The sequence below is a fragment of the Macaca mulatta genome, chromosome 12 (assembly GCF_049350105.2).
Source record: "Macaca mulatta isolate MMU2019108-1 chromosome 12, T2T-MMU8v2.0, whole genome shotgun sequence".
NCBI lineage: Eukaryota > Metazoa > Chordata > Mammalia > Primates > Cercopithecidae > Macaca > Macaca mulatta.
Genome location: NC_133417.1, coordinates 100,898,195 through 100,925,852, shown reverse-complemented (window position 1 = coordinate 100,925,852; position 27,658 = coordinate 100,898,195). Strand labels below are relative to the sequence as shown.

General features: G+C 38.7%; 1 protein-coding gene across 1 annotated transcript in view; it reads left to right on the top strand.

Annotated features, from left to right (window-relative positions):
- DNAH7 (dynein axonemal heavy chain 7) overlaps positions 1-27,658 on the top strand; it is a 340,765-nt gene that overhangs the window by 115,810 nt on the left and 197,297 nt on the right. Inside the window, exons 20-21 of the mRNA XM_015131765.3 lie at positions 22,391-22,584; positions 24,421-24,619. Coding sequence (XP_014987251.2) covers positions 22,391-22,584; positions 24,421-24,619 — 393 coding nt within the window. The remainder of the gene's footprint in view (positions 1-22,390; positions 22,585-24,420; positions 24,620-27,658) is intronic.

The following is a 27,658-nucleotide window of genomic DNA, read 5'->3' as shown; positions in this document are numbered from 1 at the left end:
GCTGAAACAGGGCGAGGCATCACCTCACCTGGGAAGCTCAAGGGGCAAGGGAATTCTTTTCCCTAGCCAAGGGAAACTGAGCCACACAACACCTGGAAAATTGGGTACTCCCACCCTAATATTGCACTTTACCGAGGGTCTTAGCAAATGGCACACCAGGAGATTTAATCTCACACCTGGCCTGGAGGGTACCATGCCCACGGAGCCTCCTTCCTTGAGAGCACCGCAGTCTGAGATCTAACTGCAAGGCAGCAGCAAGGCTGCATAAGGGATGCAGTAAACATCAAAAGGAATAACTGGTACCAGCCACTGCAAAAGCATGCCAAAATGTAAAGACCATCGATGCTAGGAAGAAACTGCATCAACTAATGAGCAGAATAACCAGCTAACATCATAATGACAGGATCAAGTTCACACATAACAATATTAACCTTAAATGTAAATGGGCTAAATGGTCCAATTAAAAGGCACAGACTGGCAAATTGGATAAAGAGTCAGACCCATCAGTGTGCTGTATTCAGGAGACCCATCTCATGTGCAAACACACACATAGGCTCAAAATAAAGGGATGGAGGAAGATCGACCAGCAAATGGAGAACAAAAAAAAAGCAGGGGTTGCAATCCTAGTCTCTGATAAAACAGACTTTAAACCAACAAAGATCAAAAGAGACAAAGAAGGCCATTACATCATGGTAAAGGGATCAATGCAACAAGAAGAGCTAACTATCCTAAATATATAAGCACCCAATACAGGAGCACCCAGATTCATAAAGCAGGTCCTTAGAGACTTACAAAGAGACTTAGACTCCCATGCAATAATAATGGGAGACTTTAACACCCCACTGTTAACATTAGACAGATCAACGAGACAGAAAGTTAACAAGGATATCCAGGAATTGAACTCAACTCTGCACCAAGGGGCCCTAAAAGACATCTACAGAACTCTCCACCCCAAATCAACAGAATATACATTCTTCCCAGCACCATATCACACTTATTCCAAAATTGAGCACATAATTGGAGGTAAAGCACTCCTCAGCAAATGTAAAAAAACAGAAATTATAACAAACTGTCTCTCAGACCACAGTGCAATCAAACTAGAACTAAGGACTAAGAAACTCAATCAAAATTGCTCAACTGCTTGGAAACTGACCAGCCTGCTCCTGAATGGCTACTGGGTACATAACAAAATGAAGGCAGAAATAAAGATGTTCTTTGAAACCAATGAGAACAAAGATACAACATACCAGAATCTCTGGGACACATTTAAAGCAATGTGTAGAGGGAAATTTATAGCACTAAATGCCCACAAGAGAAAGCAGGAAAGATCTAAAATTGACACCCTAACATCACAATTAAAAGAACTAGAGAAGCAAGAGCAAATACATTCAAAAGTTAGCAGAAGGCAAGAAATAACTGAGATCAGAGCAGAACTGAAGGAGGTAGAGACACAAAAAACCCTTCAAAAAAATCAGTGAATCCAGGAGCTGGTTTTTTGAAAAGATCAACAAAATTGGTAGACTTTTAACAAGACAATTAAGAAAAGAGAGAAGAATCAAATAGATGCAATAAAAAATGATAAAGTGGATATCACCACCAATCCCACAGAAATACAAACTACCATCAGAGAATACTATAAACACCTCTGTGCAAATAAACTAGAAAACCTAGAAGAAATGGATAATTTCCTGGACACTTACAGTCTCCCAAGACTAAGCCAGGAAGAAGTTGAATCCCTGAATAGACCAATAGCAGGCTCTGAAATTGAGGCAATAATTAATAGCCTACCAACCAAATAAAGTCCAGGACCAGACAGACAGATTCACAGCCGAATTCTACCAGAGGTACAAGAAGGAGCTAGTACCATTCCTTCTGCTATTCCAATCAATAGAAAAAGAAGGAATCCTCCCTAACTCATTTTATGAGGCCAACATCATCCTGATACCAAAGCCTGGCAGAGATACAACAAAAAGAATTTTAGACCAATATCCCTGATGAACATTGATGCAAAAATCTTCAATAAAATACTGGCAAACTGAATCCAGCAGAACATCAAAAAGCTTATCCACCATGATCAAGTGGGCTTCATCCCTGGGATGCAAGGCTGGTTCAACATATGGAAATCAGTAAACGTAATCCAGAATATAATCAGACCCAAGACAAAAACCACATGATTATCTCAATAGATGCAGAAAAGGCCTTTGACAAAATTCAACGCCCTTCATGCTAAAAACTCTCAATAAATTCGGTATTGATGGAACATATCTCAAAATAATAAGAGCTATTTATGACAAACCCACAGCCAATAGCATACCGAATGGGCGGAAACTGGAAGCATTCCCTTTGAAAACTGGCAAAAGACAGGGATGCCCTCTCTCACCACTCCTATTCAATATAGTGTTGGAAGTTCTGGCCAGGGCAATCAGGCAAGAGAAAGAAATAAAGAGTATTCAGTTAGGAAAAGAAGAAGTCAAATTGTCCCTGTTTGCTGATGACATGATTATATATTTAGAAAACCCATTGTCTCAACCCAAGATCTCCGTAAGCTGATAAGCAACTTCAGCAAAGTCTTAGGATACAAAATTAATGTGCAAAAATCACAAGCATTCTTATACACCAGTAACAGACAAACAGAGAGCCAAATCATGAATGAACTCCCATTCACAATAGCTTCAAAGAGAATAAAATACCTAGGAATCCAACTTACAAGGGAAGTAAAGGACCTCTTCAAGGAGAACTACAAACCACTGCTCAGTGAAATAAAAGAGGACACAAACAAATGAAGAACATACCATGCTCATGGATAGGAAGAATCACTATTGTGAAAATGGCCATACTGCTCAAGGTAATTTATAGATTCAATGCCATCCCCATTAAGCTACCAATGACTTTCTTCACAGAATTGGAAAAAACTACTTTAAAGTTCATATGGAACCAAAAAAGACCCCACATTGCCAAGACAATCCTTAGCCAAAGAACAAAGCTGGAGGCATCACGCTACCTGACTTCAAGCTATACTGCAAGGCTACAGTAAGCAAAACAGCATGGTACTGGTATCAAAACAGAGATATAGACCAATGGAACAGAACAGAGCCCTCAGAAATAATACCACATATCTACAACCATCTGGTCTTTACAAACCTGACAAAAACAAGAAACAGGGAAAGGATTCCCTATTTAATAAATGGTACTGGGAAAATTGGCTAGCCATAAGTAGAAAGCTGAAACTGGATCCTTTCCTTACTCCTTATATGAAAATTAATTCCAGATGGCTGAGACTTAAATGTTAGACCTAAAACCATAAAAACCCTAGAAAAAAACCTAGGTAATACCATTCAGGACACAGACATGGGCAAGGACTTCATTTCTAAAACACCAAAAGCAACGCCAACAAAAACCAAAATTGACAAATGGGATCTAATTAAACTAAAGAGCTTCTGCACAGCAAAAGAAACTACCATCAGAGTGAACAGGCAACCTACAGAATGGGAGAAAAATTTTTGCAATGTACTCATCTGACAAAGGGCTAATATCCAGAACCTACAAAGAACTCAAACAAATTTAAAAGAAAAAAACAACCCCCTCAAAAAGTGGGCAAAGAATATGAACAGATACTTCTCAAAAGAAGACATTCATACAGCCAACAGACACGTGAAAAAATGCTCATCATTACTGGCCATCAGAGAAATGCAAATGAAAACCACAATGAGATACCATCTCACACCAGTTAGAATGGCAATCATTACAAAATCAGGAAACAACAGGTGCTGGAGAGGATGTGGAGAAATAGGAACACTTTTACACTGTTGGTGGGACTGTAAACTAGTTCAACCATTGTGGAAAACAGTATGGCGATTCCTCAAGGATCTAGAACTAGAAATACCATTTGACCCAGCCATCCCATTACTGGGTGTACACCCAAAGGATTATAAATCATGCTGCTATAAAGACACATGCACACATATGTTTATTGCAGCACTATTCACAATAGCAAAGACTTGGAATCATCCCAAATGTCCATCAATGACAGACTGGATTAAGAAAATGTGGCACATATACACTATGGAATACTATGCAGCCATATAAAAGGATGAGTTCATGTCCTTTGTAGGGACATGGATGCAGCTGGAAACTATCATTCTCAGCAAACTATCTCAAGAACAGAAAACCAAACACCACATGTTCTCACTCATAGGTGGGAATTGAACAATGAGATCACTTGGACACAGGAAGGGGAACATCACACACCAGGGCCTATTGTGGGGAGAGGGTCGAAGGAAGGGATAGCATTAGGAGATATAGGTAATGTAAATGACGAGTTAATGGGTACAGCACACCAACATGGCACATGTATACATATGTAACAAACCTGTGTGTTGTGCACGTGTACACTAAAACTTAAAGTATAATAATAAAAAAGGGCAAAAAGCAAATGTAGATACTTGTATTCTTTTAGTTAATATATTTAAGAAATTAAAGTCTTTTTTAATATGTAATCAAAATACTCTTCAAAATTCCATATTGCTATGAAATTTTATAGATATCTCAGGTGCTTGAAAGGGCAGCTATCTTGGGCCTTGTAAATAATGGAGGCATATTTTTATCCTATAAAACCACTGGAAACAAACAAAAACATTACTTACCCTCATTTCTTTTTTTTTTTTTTTGAGACGGAGTCTCGCTCTGTCACCCAGGCTGGAGTGCAGTGGCACGATCTCCACTCACTGCAAGCTCCGCCGCCTCCCAGGTTAACGCCATTCTCCTGCCTCAACCTCCCTAGAAGCTGGGACTACAGGCACCAGCCACCATGCCCGGCTAATTTTTTTGTATTTTCAGTAGAGGCGGGGTTTCACTGTGTTCGCCAGGATGGTCTCGATCTCCTGACGTCGTGATACGCCCACCTTGGCCTCCCAAAGTGCTGGGATTACAGGCGTGAGCCACCGCGCCCGGCCACTTACCCTCATTTCTAAATAAATAGGTATTTTCTGTTGGGGAGGGGAGAGTAACACTTCATTTACTTTTGCTTAAGACTTGATTATCTTTCTCATCTGCTTTGCATTTTCTCTTTCTCCATATATTAGTATTCAGGGAAGCTTTGGCTCATGCTCTCCAAAGAGCTGAAAATAAACATATACCCATATTCTCTTAGGAAGTCTAATGAGATGATGTGTATAGTAGAGGCCACTGGATTAATTGCTTGGTACATAAGGTTATTGCCTTCATTCTTAGGAGTTCCTAATAAACGTTCTTTTAAAAACCTCAGAGGCTAAAAATGGGACATAAATACTATTGTTAATGTAACTGGCTTACAGTGTAAACAAAGCTGCTGGGAAGTTCCAACTGGGTAGAGCCCACTGTGGTTCGGCATGGCCGCTGTAGCCAGACTGTCTCTGTAGATTCCTCCTCTCTGGGCAGGGCATCTCTGAAAGAAACGCAGCAACCCCAGTCAGGAGCTTATAGATAAAACTCCTGTCTCCCTGGGACAGAGCAACCATGGGAAGGGGTGGCTGTGGGCACAGCTTCAGCAGACTTAAACTTTCCTGCCTGCTGGCTCTGAAGAGAGCAGTGGATCACCCAGCACAGCGCTTGAGCTCTGCTAAGGGACAGACTGCCTTCTCAAGTGGGCCCCTAACCCCTGTGCCTCCTGACTGGGAGATACCTCCCAACAGGCGTCAACAGACACCCCATACAGGAGAGCTCCATCTGGCTGGCATCTGGCAGGTGCCCCTCTGGGACGAAGCTTCCAGAGGAAGGAATAGGCAGCAATCTTTGCTGTTCTGCAGCCTCTGCTGGTGATACCCAGGCAAACAGAGTCTGGAGTTGAACTTCAGCAAACTCCAGCAGACCTGCAGCAGATGGCCCTGACTATTAGAAGGAAAACCAACAAACAGAAAGGAATAGCATCAACATCAACAAAAAGGGCATCCACACAAAAACCCTATCCGAAGGTCACCAGCATCAACGATCAAAGGTCAAAGGCAGATAAACCCATGAATATGAGGAAAAACCAGTGCAAAAGGGCTGAAAATTCCAAAAACCAGAATGCCTCTTCTCCTCCAAAGGATTACAACTCCTTGCCAGCAAGGGAACAACACTGGACCGAGAATGAGTTTCACAAATTGACAGAAGTAGGCTTCAGAAGGTAGGTAATAAACTCCTCCAAGCTAAAGGAGCATGTTCTAACCCAATGCAAGGAAACTAAGAACCTTGAAAAAAGGTTAGACGAATTGCTAACTAGAATAACCAGTGTAGAGAAGAACATAAATGACCTGATGGAGCTGAAAAACACAGCACAAGAACTTCGTGAAGCATACAGAAGTATCAATAGCCAAATTGATCAAGTGGAAGAAAGGATGTCAGAGATTGAAGAGCAACTTAATGAAATAAAGCGTGAAGACAAGATTAGAGAAAAAGAATGAAAAGGAGAGAACAAAGCCTTCAAGAAATATGGACTACGTGAAAAGACCAAACCTACACGTTTGATTGGTGTACCTGAAAGTGATGGGGAGAATGGAACCAAGTTGGAAAACAGTCTTCAGGATATTATCCAGGAGAACTTCCCCAACCTAGCAAGACAGGCCAACATTCAAATTCAGGAAATACAGAGAACACCACAAAGATACTCCTTGAGAAAAGCAACCCCAAGACACATAATCATCAGATTCATCACGGTTGAAATGAAGGAAAAAATGTTAAGGGCAGCCAGAGAGAAAGGTCGGGTTAACCACAAAGGGAAGCCCCTTGAACTGACAGCAGATCTCTCTGCAGAAACCCTCCAAGCCAGAAGAGAGTAGGGACCAATATACAACATTCTTAAAGGAAAGAATTTTCAACCTAGAATTTTATATCCAGCCAAGCTAAGCTTCATAAGTGAAGGATAAATAAAATCCTTTACAGACAAGCAAATGGTGAGAGATTTTGTCACCACCAGGCCTGCCTTACTAGAGCTCCTGAAGGAAGCACTAAACGTGGAAAGAAACAACTAATATCAGCCACTGCAAAAACATACCAGATTGTAAAGATCATCGACACTACGAAGAAACTGCATCAACTAACAGCCGAATAACCAGCTAGAATCGTAATGACAGGATCAAATTCACACATAACAATATTAACCTTAAATGTAAGCGGGCTAAATGCCCCAATTAAAAGAAACAGACTGGCACATTGGATAAAGAGTCAACACCCATTGGTGTGGTATATTCAGGAGACCCATCTCATGTGCAAACACACACATAGGCTCAAAATAAAGGGATGGAGGAATATTTACCAAGCAAACAGAAAAAAAAAAGCAGAGGTTGCAATCCTAGTCTCTGATAAAACAGACTTTAAACCAACAAAGATTGAAAGAGACAAAGAAGGGCATTACATAATGGTAAAGGGATCAATGCAACAAGAAGAGCTAACTATCCTAAATATATGTGTGCCCAATATAGAAGCACCCAGATTCATAAAGCAAGTTCTTAGAGACCTAAAAAGAGACTTGGACTCCCACACAATAATAGTGGGAGAGTTTAACACCCCACCATATTAGACAGATCAACAAGACAAAAAATTAACAAGGATATTCAGGACTTCAACCCAGCTCTGGACCAAGCAGACCTAATAGACATCTACAGAACTCTCTGCCCCAAATCAACAGAATATGCATTCTTCTCAGTACCACATCACACTTACTCTACATTTGACCACATAATTGGAAGTAAAACACTCCTCAGCAAATGCAAAAGAACAGAAATCATAACAGTCTCTCAGACCATGGTGCAATCAAATCAGAACTCAGGATTAAGAAACTCACTCACAACCACACAACTACATGGAAACTGAACAACCTGCTCCTGAATGACTACTGGGTAAATAATTAAGGCAGAAATAAATGAGTTATTTGAAGCCAATGAGAACAAAGACACAACATACCAGAATCCCTGGGATACAGGTAAAGTAGTGTTTAGAGGGAAATTTATACCACTAAATGCCCACAGGAGAACGTGGGAAAGATCTAAAATTGACACCCTAACATCACAATTTAAAGAACTAGAGAACCAAGAGCAAACAAATTCAAAAGCTAGCAGAAGACAAGAAATAACTTAGATCAGAGCAGAACTGAAGGAGATAGAGACACAAAAAATCCTTCAAAAAAATCAAAATGAATCCAGGAGCTGGTTTTGTGTGTGTGTGTGTTTGTTTGTTTTGTTTTGTTTTGTTTTGTTTTTTTGAGAGACTCTCACTCTGTCACCTAGGCTGGAGTACAGTGGCGTGATCTCGGCTCGCTGCAAGCTCCGCCTCCTGGGTTCACACCATTCTCCTGCCTTAGCCTCCTGAGTAGCTGGGACTACAGGCACCTGCCACCATGCCTGGCTAATTTTGTTTTTGTATTTTTAGTAGAGACAGGGTTTCACCATGTTAGCCAGGATGGTCTCCATCTCTTGACCTTGTGATCTGCCTGCCTTGGCCTCCCGAAGTGCTGGGATTACAGGCGTGAGCCACCACGCCCAGCCAGGAGCTAGTTTTTTTAAAAGATTAACAAAATAGATAGACTGCTAGCCAGATTGATGAAGAAGAAAAGAGAGAAGAATAAATAGACACAATAAAAGAAATGATAAAGGGGATATCACCACTGGCCCCACAGAAATACAAACTACCGTCACAGAGAATACTATAAATACCTCTACACAAATAAACTACAAAACCTAGAAGAAATGGATAAATTCCTGGACACATACACCATCCCAAAACTAAACCAGGAAGAAGTTGAATCCCTGAATAGACTAATAACAAGTTCTGAAATTGAGGCAGTAATTAATAGCCTATTAACCAAAAAAAGCCCAGGACCAGAGAGATTCACAGCCGAATTCTACCAGAGGAGTGCAAAGAGGAGCTGGTACCACTCCTTTTGAAACTATTCCAAAGAATAGTAAAAGAGGGACTCCCCCCTAACCCATTTTATGAGGCCAGCATCATCCTGATACCAAGACCTGGCAGAGACACAACAAAAAAAGAAAATTTCAGGCCAATATCCCTGATGAACATTGATACGAAAATCCTCAATAAAATACTAGCAAACTGAATCCAGCAGCACATCAAAAAGCTTATCCACCATGATCAAGTCAGTTTCATCCCGGGGATGAAAGGCTGATTCAACATACACAAATCAGTAAACGTAATCCATCACATAAACAGAACCAAAGACAAAAACCACATGATTATCTCAATAGATGCAGAAAAGGCCTTTGGTAAAATTCAACACGACTTTATGCTAAAAACTCTCAATAAACTAAGTATTGATGGAACGTATTTCAAAATAATAAGATATTTATGACAAACCCACAGCCAATATCATACTGAATGGGCAAAACCTGGAAGCATTCCCTTTGAAAACCAGCACAAGACAAATATGCCCTCTCTCACCACTCCTATTCAACATAGGATTGGAAGTTCTGGCCAGGGTAATCAGGCAAGAGAAAGAAATAAAGAGTAAGCCAGGTGCAGTGGCTCATGCCTGTAATCTCAGCACTTTGGGAGGCTGAGGCGGGTGGATCACCTGTGGTCAGGAGTTTGAGACCAGCCTGACCAACAAAGTGAAACTCCATCTCTACTAAAAATACAAAAATTAACCAGGTGTGGTGGCGCGTGACTGTAGTCCCAGCTCTTCAGGAGGCTAAGACAGGAGAATTGCTTGAACCCAGGAGGCAGAGGTTGCAGTGAATTGATGTTGTGCCACTGCACTCCAGCCAGGGCGATGGAGTGAGACTCCATCTCAATCAATCAATCAATCAATCCATAGTATTCAAATAGGAAAGAGGAAGTCAGATTGTCTCTGTTTGCAGATGACATGATTGTATATTTAGAAAAATCCATCGTCTCAGCCCCAAATCTCCTTAAGCTGATAAGCAACTTCAGAAAAGTCTCAGGATAAAAAATCAATGTGCAGAAATCACAAGCATTCCTATATACCAATAATAGACAAACAGCCAAATCATGAGTGAACTCCCATTCACAATTGCTACAAAGAGAATAAAATACCTAAGAATACAACTTACAAGGGATGTGAAGGACCTCTTCAAGGAAAACTACAAACCACTGCTCAAGGAAGTAAGAGAAGACACAAACAAATGGAAAAACATTCCATGCTCATGGATAGGAAGAATCAGTATCGTGAAAATGGCCCTACTGCCCAAAGTGATTAATAGAGTCAATGCTGTTCTCATCAAGCTACCATTGACTTTCTTCAAGAATTAGAAAAAACCACTTTAAATTTCGTATGGAACCAAAAAAGAATCCTTATAGCCAAGACAATCCTAATCAAAAAGAACAAAGCAAGAGGCATCACACTACCTGACTTCAAACTATGCTACAAGGCTACAGTAATCAAAACAACATGGTACTGGAACCAGAACAGCATGGTACTGCTACCAAAACAGAGATCTAGACCAATGGAACAGAATAGAGACCTCAGAAATCACACCACACATCTACAACCATCTGATCTTTGACAAACCCGACAAAAACGAGCAGTGAGGAAAGGATTCCCTATTTAATAAATGGTGTTGGGAAAACTGGCTAGCCACATGCAGAAAACAGAAACTGGACCCCTTCCTTACACATTATACAAAAATTAACTCAAGATGGATTAAAGACTTAAACATAAGACCTAAAACCATAAAAGCCCTAGAAGAAAACCTAGGCAATACTATTCAGGACATAGGCATGGGCAAGGACTTCATGACTAAAACACCAAAAGCAATGTCAACAAAAGCCAAAATTGACAAATGGGATCTAATTAAAGAGCTTCTGCACAGCAAAATAAACTACCATCAGAGGGAACAGGCAACCTACAGAATGTGAGAAAATTTTTGCAATCTGTCCATCTGACAAAGGGCTAATATCCAGAATCTACAAGGAACTTAAGCCAATTTACAAGAAAAAAAACAACCCCATCAGAAAGTGGGCAAGGAATGTGAACAGACACTTCTCAAAAGAAGACATTTATGCAGCCAACAAACATATGAAAAGAAAGCTCATTATCACTGGTTGTTAGAGAAATGCGAATCAAAACCACAATGAGATACCATCTCACACCAGTTAGAATGGTGATCATTAAAAAATCAGGAAACAACAATGCTGGAGAGGCTGTAGAGAAATAGGAACGCTTTTACACTGCTGGTGGGAGTGTAAATTAGTTCAACTATTGTGGAAAACAGTGTGGCGATTCCTCAAGGATCTAAGACCAGAAATACCATTTGACCCAGCAATCCCATTACTGGGTATGTACCGAAAGGATTATAAATCATTTTGCTATAAAGACACATGCACACCTATGTTTATTGCAGCACTGTTCACAATAGCAAAGACTTGGAACCAACCCAAATGTCCATCAATGATAGACTGGATAAAGAAAATGTGGCACATATACACCATGGAATACTATGCAGCCATAAAAAATGATGAGTTCATGTCCTTTACAGGGACATGAATGAAACTGGAAACTATCATTTTCAGCAAACTAACACAGGAACAGAAAACCAAACACCACATGTTCTCACTCATAAATGGGAGTTGAAAAATGAGAACACATGGACACAGGGAGGGGAACATCACACACCGGGGCCTGTTGGGGGATTGGGGGCTAGGGGAGAGATAGCATGAGGAGAAATACCTAATGTAGATGATGGATTGATAGGTGCAGCAAACCACCATGGCACATATATACCTATGTAACGAACCTGCACGTTCTGCACATGTATCCCAGAACTTAAAGTATAATAATAATTTTAAAAAAGAAGACATGTGGCTCACGCCTGTAATCCCAGCACTCTGGGAGGCCAAGGCGGTGGATTACCTGAGGTCAGGAGTTTGAGACTAGCCTAGTCAACATGGTGAAACCCTGTCTCTACTAAAAATACTATTTTATACATATATACACACACACTTTATATATATATAATATATATACACACTTTATATATATAATATATATATATTGTCCAGCTATATCTATGTTGTATATAATACTTCATATATATATATATGTGTGTGTGTGTATATATATATATATATATGTATATATATATATATATATATATATATATATATAAAAAATTGGCTGTATTGAGATGTCTTGGTTTCCTTGAGGTGTAAACATGAAATAATCTTATAATTCATGCTACCAGCTATACTCAACCAGTGCCCTTTCTCACTCGGAGAGGCTCGCTTATTGATCTTTCAATCTAATTCCAGAATTTTTCAGTCACTTTTGCTTATTAAGAGAGTTTTGTCTATGAAGACTTAGTTGTACCTGTTTCAAAACCTCAGTCTTCTGTTCTACTCTGAGCTCTCCTCTTCCCCACAATGCAGGTAAACCTGAAGTTCCAGGGGCGGGGAGATATGGAGACTGCTCTCCCACTCTACTTCTCTCCTCCTGTGCTTCTCATGTGGGGTTGGGACAAGGACCAGGTGAAGAGAAGGAGGAAGGGAGGGATGGGGAGAGAGACAGTAAGAGGGAGAGGGAGAGAGAGAGAGGAAGAAAGAGAGAGTGAGAGTAAAAGAACATTTTCTGATCTACCTGATCCTGCAAAATGGGCTGTTGTTTTTTTGTCGGTGGTCATAAGGTAGATAACCTCCTATCAGTGATGTGGAGGCCCTGTGCCTTTTCTGTTGGTCTTCACAACTGGTCTAGCACTTTGGAGAGTTGTGGATATGTAATGAGCACAGATTAACCCAGGGTAGACAGGTGAAGATTCCAACACAGGTTTGGCCGCTGAGGGACTTCATCTTGAATATCTCCCCTAGGTTTGGTCATTGTCTGGGAGATGTGGCTACATTTTCAGACTGACCTTGTGATGGTGTATTTTGCCACATATTTTTTATGTGTATGTCTCTTTACCCCATACTGTAGCAGTATTTCACAAATCTTCAGCCTTTAATTTCATATGCCAGCTTACTTTTAAGATTAGGTTATGGGAAAAAAAATTTTCATCTGCCTGCCATAGCCCAAAATTGGGGTCTGCAGAAGGGCACGATTCATCTTCTGTACCCACTTTGTAACCTTGAGCACATAGTTCTTGCCCCTTCTTCACTGGCCGTTCCACCACACCATCTGCTCCCAGAGTCAGTTTCCTGCTCTAGTGGCATTGGAGCAGGTCAGCACACCTGGTGACTGACCAGACCTCCAGCTAGGAAAGATGTCAGCCTTCTCTCCTTTCAGGCACTTAAAAAATGTTTTAGGGACTCTCTTGGGCCCCCCTTCCTAAGATTCAGGGGATGGGAACTAGTTAATTGCCCACCAGATGGGGATGAAATAAGTGGATAATCCCTCTCTGCATGCTGCATTTCACCCCCAAACTTGGTTTTTGACCCATCCAAGTCTTTTGTATTTCATGCAAAGCAGACGAAAACACTCTTAAATTTCTTCCCAAACATTTTCCATTTCTAGTCTAACCCCATCTCAATAAATACAAGCACTGTTCTTTCTATTGCCAAAAACTTAGTACTCATTCTTTATTTTCCTTGTTTTCTTTACTGTAGTAAATATCATTTGGCAACAAGCATTTCACCTCTATCTAGTGGGCTGAAAAGCAGAAAAGATCATCTCCCAGGCTCTCTACATCTGACTTTCTGGAAGTGAATTAGATCTTTTCAATTAGATACACTCATTTGGGATTTGGATGGAAAAAGTGAAAGTGACCGTCTTTCTGTCATTTTAGCTATTTCTGCTGTCAAGCCAGATCATGAACACATGACTTTTTTTTCCAACAGGACTTTATCATCTGGTTACCAGTTTTATAGGTATTATGAGGCAGTGATAATGGTGGCCTCCTGATCCCGCCCACTGATCTCTAGCATCAGAGCCTCCATGATGGTTTCTTGAACTCAGTATTTCCAGTGGTGTTATCCTTTAGTCCTGATTGGGACAGAAGTAGTAAATCCTGAAAAGTCAGTTGTTGTGTTTTAGTAGTCTGTCCTGGAAGTATGCTCCCCTAGGCTTTCCAGTGATTTTGCAATCACTTTATTCCCTGTATTAAATTCCTTTTTGTTTAATATATAGAAGGGTTCTACACTGAACTTGAATAAACTATACCAGAACCTCAAGTATGAGATCTAGGATTGTTTATGATCCACTTGGGTCTTAGAGTAGTGAAGATCTAGTTATTGCTTGAAAATAGGACACTAGTAGTGTCTGGTATGCCGTATAAAAATCACTCAATCAATTATGTTCTTAGACTTCCAGAATGAACAATCTATTTTATAGGGACGTGTTTGGTGGACCGTGAGGCTGCTGGAATAGGTCAATAGAATAAGAATTTGAAGTACCAGGGAGGTGAAATGGGCTGAATTCTTTAAAAGGCACTAGAGAAATTAAAGACATGGTATAATTTGCAGTTTTAAATTCTCTGCTCAAGATGTGGTCAGACAACTAAGAAACTTTTGTGATTTCCTAAAAGAACCTTTTATTTCTCATAGCTACAAATTTGATATAGCAAAAAATGAGTTATAGAATCTGATTCAATAGGTCACCAAATTTCAATGTAATTTAATTCATGGCCTTTCTAGATCTGTTATGTGAAAGACAGTTTAATTATGTTGGAAAGCGTGGGGTGGTGAGAACTGAAAATGGGGACACTTGGATGTAATCGACTCTGGGTACTCTGACCCTCAAACTCTGTTTAGCCTCTCTTGCCGGAAGCCTTGGCAGAGGTGTAGATAAATATAAGTGGCAATATATTGTAATGGTGCTTGTGTAGGGAGGAAAGAACTTAAGTTAGATGTGGTCAAATGTGTTGGTGTGGGTGCACTTACCAGAGATCCTGTTTCAACATGCTAGTCAAGGAGCTGTGAGTGGTTCTGTTTACTTGTTTTATTGACCAAACCTGGCTTCTGTAATGGCCTGTCTCAATTAGATTGAAATGGTAGAAAATCCTTGATTGGATTTAAAGAAGTTATAGAGTTGCTTGAAGATGTTTGTGCTGCATATGCTTGCACCATCCAGAAGTGGAAATTATAACCCTACTTAGGGGTGGACTTAGAGAACAGTAGGAAGGAAATTCTTCTCGTGGGCATAACTTCAATAGGTTTTTTTTTTTTTTAACTTTCCTTGGAAAGAGTGCTTGGTCAGAAGTATGAATTTACATTGATGATGGTCAGTAGCAAACAGTTTTGCTGCATAATCAAGGACTTAGAAACAAGTTTGAAGGGTTGGGAACAAGAAATACTGGCGAAGAGGTATGTAAGGTATCAGAGAATATACCTAAATGAGCATATTTGTGTTCCATGTGATTGCTTAGTAACAGGTGCAGCTGCAAAAGGAGGAACTTAATTATATGGTCGACCAGTTGACCTAGTCTGTACATGTCAACCAGCATATGCCACTATGTGCACAGTGAGCTATGAAATGGAATAATTGTTTAATATATTGTCCAAATTGGAGAACATTTGAGAGTTAAAGCAATTAATAATCTGGGAAAGCAAGCATGAACCAGAACTATCTTCATCGAACTGGGATACATGGCTACTGTAGCTATAAATGAAGAAGTCATGATGGCAGGGGTGGGAATTACGGAAGGAATTACTATCGCAGACTACCCCTCACCAACACTGCTGAGTGCTCAAGCTGCCAACAGCGGAAATTAACATAATGCTTCTGATACAGCAGCCATTTAGAGGGAATTGAATATTACATTAGCCCTCTTTCAGTATGGAAGCCAGCAGTGTTGTGTCTGCACCAAATGAATTTTTGTTTTCCCACACCAAGTTTCTGCCAATATTGTCATTCATTGACTTACTGAATGACTTACTCATTATCACAGTTTCCACACAACATGCTAAGGAATTCACATTACAAGGGAAATAAGACAGTTGACTGACATCAATAATAGTAAAAGTCCTACTATGAATATTGACCTTAAACAAAGTGAATTGGCTTATATTGAAGATTAATTTACTCTATTTGTGTGTGTTCATCTGTTCTCATGCTGCTCATAAAGACATGCCTGAGACCAAGTAATTTAGAAAGGAAAGAGGTTTAATTGACTTACAGTTCCACATGGCTGGGGAGGCCTCACAATCATGGTGGAAAGTAAATGAGAAGCAAAGTCACATCTTACATGGCGGCAGGCGAAAGAGCATGTGCAGGGAAACTCCCCTTTATAAAACCATCAGATCTCATGAGACTTACTCACTATCATGAGAACAGCACAGGAAAAACCCACCCCAATGATTCAATTGCCTCCCACCAGGTCCCTCTTATGACACATAGGGATTATTACAATTCAAGGTGATATTTGGGTGGGGACACCAAACCATATCACTGTTGGAAGATAATAGGAGTTTGGGATGCAGTTCTAGAGTATACATAATAGGAGTTTGGGATGCAGTTCTAGAGTTTGGGATGCAGTTCTAGGAGTTTGGGATGCCGTTCTGTCTGCTCCAGGCATGTGGTTTCTCTCATAGGCAGAGTACATGGATATGGGAATTAAGGAGTAAAAATGGAAGTGACATGTCTCACCAATTAACTGCATAATCTACTCACAACAATTTTACTTCTCAACTTTTGGCTTTTCTAGATGAAATCTAGTAGAGATTATCCTAACTAGATTAAGTAATCTCAGTGTCCAGGGGAGAAATACTTCTATATGAGGGACATATTAATGGTTTCATTAAATGGGAAGTTCTTGATCTGCTCATTCCACCCTTTTACCTCTCTGTTTTTACAACTTTTCACTTTACTTACTCTATTCCAGCCACACTGGCTACCTCCTCTTCCTCCTTCCTCCTTCCTCCTCCTCTTCCTCTTCTTCCTTTTTCCTCTTCCTCCTCTTCATCTTCCTCCTTCTTCCTCTTCTCCTTCTTCTTCTTCCTCCCCACCCTTCCTTCTTCTCAAATAACAAACACACTCTACCCGAGGGCCTTTGCACTGGTTGGACCCTCTTCCTGGAATGTGCTACCTCTAAATATCTGCAGTACTGATGCTTTGCTTCCTTGATGTATTTTCTCAAATATTACCTTTATAATGAGACTCACATTGAACATCCTATTTTAAATTAACCCACCTTTGACTTTTTTGGCACTCCTTATCACTTCTTTCTTTTTTGTAGCATCTATCATCTACCTTACTATATAATTTATCAATATGATGTTTATTATTTATTGTCTGTCTCCCCCATGGAGGCTGGGATCTTTGTTTTGTCCACTGTTGTCACCCAAGCACTGAGAAAAGTCACTAATGTGTATTAGCCCTTGGTAAATGTTTGTTAAATGAGTAAATCAATAATTGAGATGGATGCTTGAATTATTGTTAATTCTAAGAATTCAGAGTTTATTCTGGAAAACTTCTGAAAATTCAATTTTAGGCAAATGGGCCCTGAGATTTAGATTAATCCTAGAAATACATTGAATCTAAGTGAAAGAATTTCTGCTCCTGATGATGTCAAGGAATCTTAAAATTGTAAGGGGTTTAAAGTTATACTCTGTCTACCTACATTTCCTTTCTTAAAGTGCAAAAGGTTTAATGAGGATCTTATCAATTTTCTGTTGTCCAGGGATTTTGCATTAGGAAATTTACACTTCCAGAAATTTGCTAAGCAGGCTTGAGCTTAATTCCATTAAGTGTACAAAACAGCATTTCTCTTTTTTATTTTTTATTATTTTTTATTTTGCTTTAAGTTAGGGGATACATGTGCAGAACGTGCAGGTTTGTTACCTAGGTATACATGTGTCATGGTGGTTTGCTACACCTATCAACCTGTCATCTCGGTTTTAAGCCCTGCATGCATTAGGTATTTGTCCCAATGCTCTCCCTCCTCTTGCCCCCCAACACCCGACAGGCCCCAGTGTGTGATATTTCCCTCCCTGTGTCCACATGTTCTCATTGGTTGACTCCTATTTATGAGCGAGAACATACTGTGTTTAGTTTTCTGTTCCTGTGTTTGCTGAGAAGGATGGCTTCCAGCTTTATCCATGTCCCTGCAAAGGACGTGAACTCATTTTTTTAATGGCTGCATAGTATTCCATGGTGTATATGTGCCACATTTTCTTTATCCAGTCTATCATTGATGGGCATTTGGGTTGGTTCCAAGCCTTTGCTATTGTAAGTAGTGCTGCAATAAACATAGGTGTGCATGTGTCTTTATAGCAAAATGATTTATAATCCTTTCAGTATATACCCAGTAATGGGATTGCTGGGTCAAATGGTATTTCTGGTCTTAGATCCTTGAGGAATCGCCACACTGTCTTCCACAGTGGTTGAACTAATTTACACTCCCACAAACAGTGTAAAAGTGTTCCTATTTTTTCTCATCCTCTCCAGCATCTGTTGTTTCCTGACTTATTAATGATTGCCATTCTAACTGGTGTGAGATGGTATCTCATTGTGGTTTTGATTTGCATTTCTGTAATGACCAGTGATAATGAGCTTTCTTTCATATGTTTCTTGGCCACATAAATGTCTTCTTTTGAGAAGTATATGTTCATATCCTTCACCCACTTTTTGATGGGCTTGGTTTTTTTTTTTAAATTGGCTTAAGTTCCTTGTAGATTCTGGATATTAGCCCTTTGTCAAATGGATAGATTACAAAAATTTTCTCCCATTCTGTAGGTTGCCTGTTTACTCTGATGATTATTTTACTGTGCAGAAGCTCTTTAGTTTAATTAGATCCCATTTGTCAATTGTGGCTTTTGTTGTCATTGCTTTTGGTGTTGTAGCCATGAAGTCTTTGCCCATGCCTATGTCCTGAATGGTATTGCCTAAGTTTTCTTTTTCTAGGGTTTTTATGGTTTTAGGTTTTATAATTAAGTCTTTAACGAATCTTGAGTTAATTTTTGTGTAAGGTGCAAGGAAGGGGTCCAGTTTCTGTTTTCTGCATATAGCTAGCCAGTTTTCCCAGCACCATTTGTTAAATAGGGATTTTTTTCCCCCAATTGCTTGTTTTTGTCAGGTTTGTCAAAGATCAGATGGTAGTATGTGTGATGTTATTTCTGAGGTCTCTGTTCTGTTCCATTGGTCTATGTGTCTGTTTTGGTACCAGCACCATGCTGTTTTGGTTACTGTAGCCTTGTAGTATAGTTTGAAGTCAGGTAGCACAATGCCTCCAGCTTTGTTCTTTTTGCTTAGGATTGTCTTGGCTATACAGGCACTTTTTTGGTTCCATGTGAAATTTAAAGTAGTTTCTTCTAATTCTGCAAAGAAGGTCAATGATAGCTTGATGAGAATAGCATTGAATCTATAAATTACTTTGGGCAATATGGCCGGTTTCATGATATTGATTCTTCCTATCCATGAGCATGGAATTTTTTTTCCATTTGTTTGTGTTCTCTCTTATTTCCTTGAGCAGTGACAAAACCGTATTTTCTATGAAGCTTCCTAGTAGCAGAAATGAGAAAGCTCTCTATATACTCAAAGTTTCGGGCCCCTGATATCACATTCGTTTCGTTTAGAAATGTAAACCTAGTAGATCGTCACTAGAGCTGATGAGATTGGTGGGTGGTTGTGAAGTAAAAGAAGACACTTAAAAATTGTCAGTGTTCTTTTAACCAAAAAAATGACAATTAATAATTCATTTCTTCCCCTGCAGGAGACAGAAAGTAATTAAAGTGTCAAGTCACTAAGATTCAAATTTCTAGTAGCTTCCTGTTACATCTTATTGCTATATTCTGAGGACGTGGCTATGAAGTATACCAGCCTTCTATGACATGGAGACTTGTACATTCCTTGAGTTTCCCTGTATGAGCCTAGGTGTAGCTCAACTTGCATTCACTCAAGCACTTAACATGGAATGCTCAAGCATTCATTCATGGAATGCTGACTCTGTACCAGGATTTTATGGCAATCCTTAGAGGAATTTAAAGTCAGTGTTATTTTACTATGAAAAATATCTTTCTTGAAGGATGGAAGATTATACAATGTTCATTTTAACTCCATAAAACATGGAGTGATGTAAATGCTTCATTTTCCCCTTTCCCTAGGGTCAGTCCCCACCCCCACTCTCTCCAAGAGACAATTTTGGGGTGAGGAGAAGGAAAGGGGGAATAAAAGGGTCGCTTCAAGTATGTGTGTTTTAGGTACCATATTAGTCACTTGAAATACATTATCTAATTTAGTCCTCATACCAATTTTGAGAGAGGGCTCTTATCCCCATTTTCAGGATAATAAAAAAGGGACTCAGATTAAGCAAAAGTTGCACAGGTAGTAAGAAATACAGTGTGGGACAGACACCAGGTCTGTTCAACTTGGGCCCCTTTCTTTATCTGATACAGTCTTTATTATGTTTGTCTTCTCACAGGGAGAGAGTGAAGGTAGTTGAGTTGTCAGTCATAAGATGATTACTTTTATTTTAAAATCTTAAATCCATATACAAAGATACATAGATTATTGCCTAAGTTCATATTTGTATGAAGTACAAAATGTAGCATATTTGGTTCAGAGTTATTAAGCTAATCTGGTTAAATAGTTTGACCCTGGAAACTCAAAAATAAAAAAAAATTTACCTGAATGCTCTTCCCATGATTTGTTGTTGTTTGTTTGTTATTTTGGCAATTATAATATTTAGCAAAAGGAATATACTGGTTTAAATAACTGAACTTTTTAGCTTTCAAATCTTCGATTAAGAATGGAAACATTGTAATAAATTTTTTGGTTGAGAATAACAAATACTGTTCATATGTGAAAGGAGTTTTATTTATTAGCCACAATTCAGCTTTTTTCCCCCAACAAATACAGGCATACTTTTCCAGAAGGTGGCACTCTAAGAACACTATTTTGATATTTGGATTTAGGCGGACAAGATGGCCTGAGTCTGTTATGCTGTGTGTGTTTGTGTGTGTGTGTGTGTGTGTGTGTGTGTGTGTGAATGTCTATTTGAAACGTAAAACAGGAAGCATAATAAAATTCCTTTTAAAAATTATGCACCTTTAAAGATAAGCTGATCTAATTATATTACATGATTTATATATTCATGTTTTATTGAGAAAACAAGTAATAATGATAATTATTTTGTTTGATTAAATTGCTGTTTCTAAATTGCATTGTTATAATCCAAAAAAAGCAGAAAATTGTATTTTTCCTTTTCAGACACATTCAAAGTATGTTAACAAAAACATACTTTAGAGACTCCTGCAATTGAATAAAATTCCTATATGAAAAAATTTACTGCTTACATTTTTTGTTATCTCTCAGTCATGGCTAAATACCAAAAATATCTAATTAGTTAATCTTGAAATTTAATATTTAGTTTTTAGTAATATTCTCTTGATTTAATTTCATATAAATTTTCTAAAATGCCCTGTTACATTAATAAATGTCTGGTGTGTTTTCATGAGATGTGCTACTTGACGATTGAAATCTTTATTGTGTTAGCACCTTTTTTGCTTTATTCAACACCTTCAAGCTTATTCAGTAAAGAACTTTCCTTACATTGTCAATGGTGTCAATAGTGAACACTGACTTTGGAATTATAAGACCAACAATAGACCCAGATGACATCAACCATGTGTTACAGAAAAAAAAGTAAAAATAATTCTATTTCAGCTATATCTAGGCTGTATTTTTATATGCACTTCTAAAGATTTTCATAAACTCAGTGGTTACTGTGTGGATATTTTGAGAAATCCATAAACTCTATTTACTTTTTTAAAAATATGAGTTCTTTAAGATCAGCTTTTGGTTATAATTCTTATTTTGAATACACAGGATAAAGCTCTTTTAAAAATATTTGATTGTGTTTGAATCACTGTAAAGCAAACAGCTCACAGTGACACTTTCTAGTGAGAATGTTCACCTTGCCTTAAAGGTGGAACAGTCTGTCTTTAGAGAGTTCAGGAAGAGCACACCTTGAACTTGAGTCCTTCAGCAAGAAGTGTTATAAAGTAGTTTCAGGGGTCATTGTTTACAGTGTAAGATCTTCTTAGAAACCTTTCTTCTTTCTTTCCTCAACCCTTACTTTTTTCTCTATAGTTATAAAACAGGGATTCTGTTATTTTATTATTATTCATAACAAAATTCAAAATAATACTTATAATCATGACTTACTGTTTAGAATTCTTTTCCTCAAAGAATAAAAGACAAAAGAAAATATCTCATACCAGTTTGTTTCCACTGTCCTTCTTGTGAGTTCAGGCAGTGTTCTCTCTCTCACTCGTTTTCTGTTTCTTACACTTCTCAACTTAGAGGGAGAAATTATGAACAGGGCTGAGGATTAAATCGATGTGACTTTTATAGAATCAAAGAGAGAGGCCAAGTAGACTTAGAACATGCAAGACTACTTTTAAAAAACACATACTCCCCTTAAAATTTATAAAACCTTTGTTTGATTACAAACATATAATCTCAAATACAATATGAATATAAATGAAGTTAGTATCTAATATTTTTTAATTGAGTGTTTTTTATTTTTATTTTTAGGATAAACATGTTCTGACAGTTGTAACCATTGACAGAATGCTGGAAAGGCTGAAAAAGTCTAATGAACTTTTAGAGCTCATTCTTAAAGGACTTAATGAATATTTGGAAAAGAAACGCCTCTTTTTCCCCAGATTCTTTTTTTTGTCCAATGATGAACTTCTTGAGATACTATCTGAGACTAAAGACCCCACTAGGTAAGTAATTTACATGTAGAATACATGACTAAATTTATCCACTTAAACTTAATTTTTAGAACAAAGTAGAACATAAATATATATAATCATGTTTATATAATAATTTTTCTACAAGAATGTTCCAAGTATTGTATAATCAACTTTGGATAATTATTAAAAATGTAAGTAGTATCACTGAATGAACCATGGAGTCGTTTTCTTTTGTTTGTTTGTTTTTGAGATGGAGTTTCACTCTTCTTTCCCAGGCTGGAGTGCAATGGCGCCACCTTGGCTCACTGCAACCTCCGCCTTCCATGTTCAAGTAATTCTCCTGCCTCAGCTTCTGGAGGAGCTGGGATTACAGGCATGTGCCACCATGCCCAGCTAATTTTGGTATTTTCAGTAGAGACGGGGGTTTCACCAAGTTGGCCAGGCTGGTCTTGAACTCCTGACCTCCAGTGATCCACCCGCCTCAGCCTCCCAGAGTGCTGGGATTACAGGTGTGGGCCACCGCGCCTGGCCAGATTTCTTAACTTACCACATCTTACAGATTTTTCAGAACACGACTCTTTCACAGCACATTCAGAATAAAAGCCAGTGCCCTCACAATGGTTTGTGATGTCCCACACAGATTATCTTTCCCCTGTTATCCTTCCTATTCATCACCTACTAGTCTTCTTGCTCACTCTGCCTGCAGTCCACCAGCTTTTTTGCAATTCCCCAGTAAAAGGGACAGCCTCCTTTTTCAGTGTACTGTTCCCTTGCCTGGGATGCTCCTTACCCAAATGTCCATCACACTTCTTCCTTTACCTCCTGTAAGTCTTTGTGGAAATCTGCCTAAACATCTGTCATTCAGAGAGGTCCTCCCTGACCACCATATTTAAAGAGGCAGCTCCCTCCATGCTCAACTTGCCCTCTTTCCTGGACTTACTTTCGTTGCCTCATTTTCCGTCTGCATACTTGTTATCATCTGGCATACTCTATAATTTACCTATTTGTTAATGGCATGTCTTCCTCTAGCAGAATATAAGCTCCACCATGGTAGAGATATTTTGAATGTTTTTTTCCCGCTGCTCAATCCTTAGAAGACCATCTGATATAAAGTAAACAGTGAATAGATATTTGTTAAACAAATTTGTTAATTTTGTATCTTGTGCCTTCAAAGTAGGGGATATGTAATCTAAACAAAAGGTAAATTTAGGCTCAGATTTCTATCTGAGTTTTTATACTCTGCTTCTTTTTGCCCATTTGAAAGATGAATGTGACGGGTTATTGGTAGTGTGCCAAAAATGAGGAGTTGTGTCAGTCCCATCTGTATTACATTGAATAGACTAATAGTTGGATACTGTCAATGCAGTTGACTTAGTAAACTGTAAAGTACCTAAGTTACTAAAGGTAGTCCACAATTTTCAAGCAGTCTCTGAAGATCCCAGTTGAAATGACTACTTTTGTGCATTTGAAGATTCTTCAGATTCATGTATTTATCTGTTAGTCAAGATTGGTTTTCTCCTTTTATTACCTTTAGCATCTTTTAATTCATTCTGTTGAAGACAAAGCCTTGTGGTTGTCTCTGTAGCTCTTACTGTAATTGTGATTTTACAGATGTTTTGTGATTATTCAGTTAATACTGACATCTCCATGGACTATATAATCCAGGTAGGCAGAGCTTGTGTTTTTTTGTTTGTTTGTTTTGGGGGTTTCTGGTTTTTGCACAGCATTTCATTCCCAGCAGCACCTAGCACAGGTCTAACACTACACATTTATGAACTTTAAACGAAGATTGCTGCATGAGGAACACTGGAATGTAAGGAATTGTTTTAACTTGGTTAATTCTCTTAAAAATATTTTTCCTGACAGGGTGCAACCCCACTTGAAGAAATGTTTTGAAGGAATTGCAAAGGTAGAATTTACAGAAACTTTAGACATTACTCACATGAAGAGCAGCGAAGGAGAGGTTGTGGAACTCATAGAGATCATTTCAACAGCCAAAGCCAGAGGTCAAGTGGAGAAGTGGTTGGTTGAATTAGAGAGAGTTATGATTAACTCCATCCACAAGGTAGCCAATTATACTTACGATTTTTAGAAAAGGATGCTAGAATATGAATGTTATTAGAAATATACTATTTTGTACTGTTATTGAAACAGAAATGGAGGCATGGAATTACCATTCAAATGTGATAGATAACTTGAAGGCAAAGAGATGGTCTATGATAGTAATTTTGTAGTGACTCATTAGAAAAGTGGAACAAAATACCATCCATACTACAGAACACTTGGGTTTGAGTAATGCATCTGCTCATTTCTTGCGGCCACATGCTAGTGCTTTCATCATTAATTAGATACACTTTGTTCTATGCAATCTATCTTTAGTCTTGCCTTGGAAGCACCTCTGTACATGATCACATCAATCTCTTTGACATGTATGAATCTTTTTGTTCAGTATATGTATGAAATGCATACAAAATGTTAGAAAATAATGTATACTTCCTACAATTAATAGCAACTTCATATTTTTCACATTTCATAAAACGAATTGTCAGCTCAATCATTTGTGATTATTTTTACTAATAGAGAATTTCAAGGCACACCAATAAATAAAGATTGAGCACTCTGTTTTTTTTTTTTTTTTACTATAATGTGAGCTTAGCATTCAAGTTTTTAGTCAAGAATAAAAATCATGATGGAGCAAAGGAACAGAAAGGGAGTGTAATTAATTAATTAATTTAATTTTTTTAAAATATCAACTTTTAGATTCAGAGGTACATGTGCAGGTTTGTTACATAGATATATTGTGTGATTCTGAGGTTTGGGGAGAAATTGATCCCATCACCAAGGTACTGAGCATAGTACCCAATAGTTAGTATATGAACCCTGTGCCCCCTCTTCCTCCTCCTTGTGGTAGTCCCCAGTGTCTATTGTTGCCATTCCCATCTATGACCATGAGTACCTAAGGTTGAGTTTCCACTTACCTGTAAGTGGGAACATGTGTATTTGATTTTCTGTTCCTGTGTTAATTCATTTAGGATAATGGTCTCCAGCTGCATCCATGTTGCTGCAAAGAACATAATTTCATTATTTTTGTGGCTGTATAGTATTATATGGTGTATATTTACCACATTTTCTTAATCCAGTCCACCACTGATGGCACCTAGGTTGATTCCATGTCTTTGCTATTTTTAGTACTGCTCCAGTGAACATATGAGTATATGTGTCTTTTTTGGTAGAACAATTTATTTTCTTTTGGATATATACTATGTGAGCAAGCAAGCACAAATTTAAAATTACGAACTGAAATTGCTGTGTAATGTAACATTCAGTGATATCACTTACTTGCCAATAGTACCTAAGCTGACTTAACCATTCAAAGTCAGAGTCATCACTAATATTTTTTTTTACAAGTGATGAGAGGACATCTCTAGCATGGACATCCAGTACCACAAGTGCTCCCAGAGTTACACGATTCTGCTTGGACAATTTGCCACGCACCAAAGTGACAATATCATCAATTTGTCTGTTACATGTTGTCAAGTATTGCTCAAGAGCCTGAAAGAAAATAAGATATGATTTCCCAATGTGATGAAAAGTATTTTGAACAAAACATTCTGAACTAGTATATATACAGATTATTCTCTGCATTTTGATCACAACTCTCCATGTAACACAATTTAAAAATAATTTGTTTTTCTTACTACAAAGATACCAGGTGAACAAGCCCAATCAGGTATAATGGATATACGTAATTTGTGTCTGCTCATTATCCTTTCCTTTTCTATTTCTTCTCTATTCTCTGTGGTTTTGTTGGAGCTATCAATCATATTGCCCACTCTCCATGGCAATATGAAGGAGGGAATGTGTGACTAAACCAGAACCAATCATAGTTCTTCCTGGGGACTGCTATATAGATTGAGAGAAAAGTGCTCTTTGCTAGGCTTGGGAGGCTGTGGATACGCCAATCTAAAGTAACTACAAGCTGTCTTCTGCTCTACAGAATAAAGCCTACCAGAGCCAACAGAGAGAGAGAGCAACAACAATAGAGACAGAGACCATGGCTGGGAGTGGTGGCTCACACCTACAATCCTAGTACTTTGAGAGGCCGAGGCGGGCAGATCACCTGAGGTCAGGAGTTTGAGACCAGCCTGGCCAACATGGTGAAACCCCGTCTCTACCAAAAATATGAAAAGTTAGCCGGGCGTGGTGGCGTTTGCCTATAATCCCCGCTACTCGGGAGGCTGAAGCAGGAGAATAGCTTGAACCTGGGAGGTGGAGGTTGCAGCGGGCCAAGATCATGCCACTGCACTCCAGCCTAGGTGACAGAGCAAGACTCCATCTCAAAAAAAAAAAAAAGAAAAGAAAAAGAGAGAGAGAGAGAACAAGAGAGAGACCACAGCACAGTGCAGCTCTGAGGCCCTGATTCCGACTGCTCCTGTTTAGATCCTACGAGTCCCTCTAGTACTCTCACATAAGCTTTCTGAAAGGGGTTTGTGCTTCTTGAAATATAAAGATGCTAATAAACAAAACATTGAACATTTTAGTTTATAATAAGCTAATGCCAGTTCTGAAGACGAGGCTTGCTTCTCTTTTCTGATGGGTAAATCTAATGAGTAAGTTAAAAAAGAGAAGAGGACTTACGACAAAAATAAAATTACAGTCAACAAAAACCACTGTGCTTAAGAGAAGTATCAATATGCTCCAGTGGCTGCTTTTCCTACTTTAAAAACATTTAATAACACTGTACACCAAGGAGTTTATTTCACTCTGTTACAGCCATTGCTAAGTGGCAGCAAGGAAACTGAAAGTGAGGGTTCCCAAGAATGAGAAGAAGTTTAAAAGACAGAGATGAGGACTGCAAGTTGTTTCTCCAAGGGGCACTTTTCTTGTTTCCTGAAATACTTCATCGTTTTTTTATTATTATTTTTAAGAAGGATCATTCTTCAAAGGTTTGGTGCCTAAACACTATTTCATTTCTATATGGTTAATTTGCTATTAATTTTCTTCTTCAGTAGCAAAAAATAAACTTCTGTCCCACCCATGTTCAACCACAAGCAGGGAGATCCCAGGAGGCTGCACGTCCCTTGGTGGCCCACCTTGGAGAAAT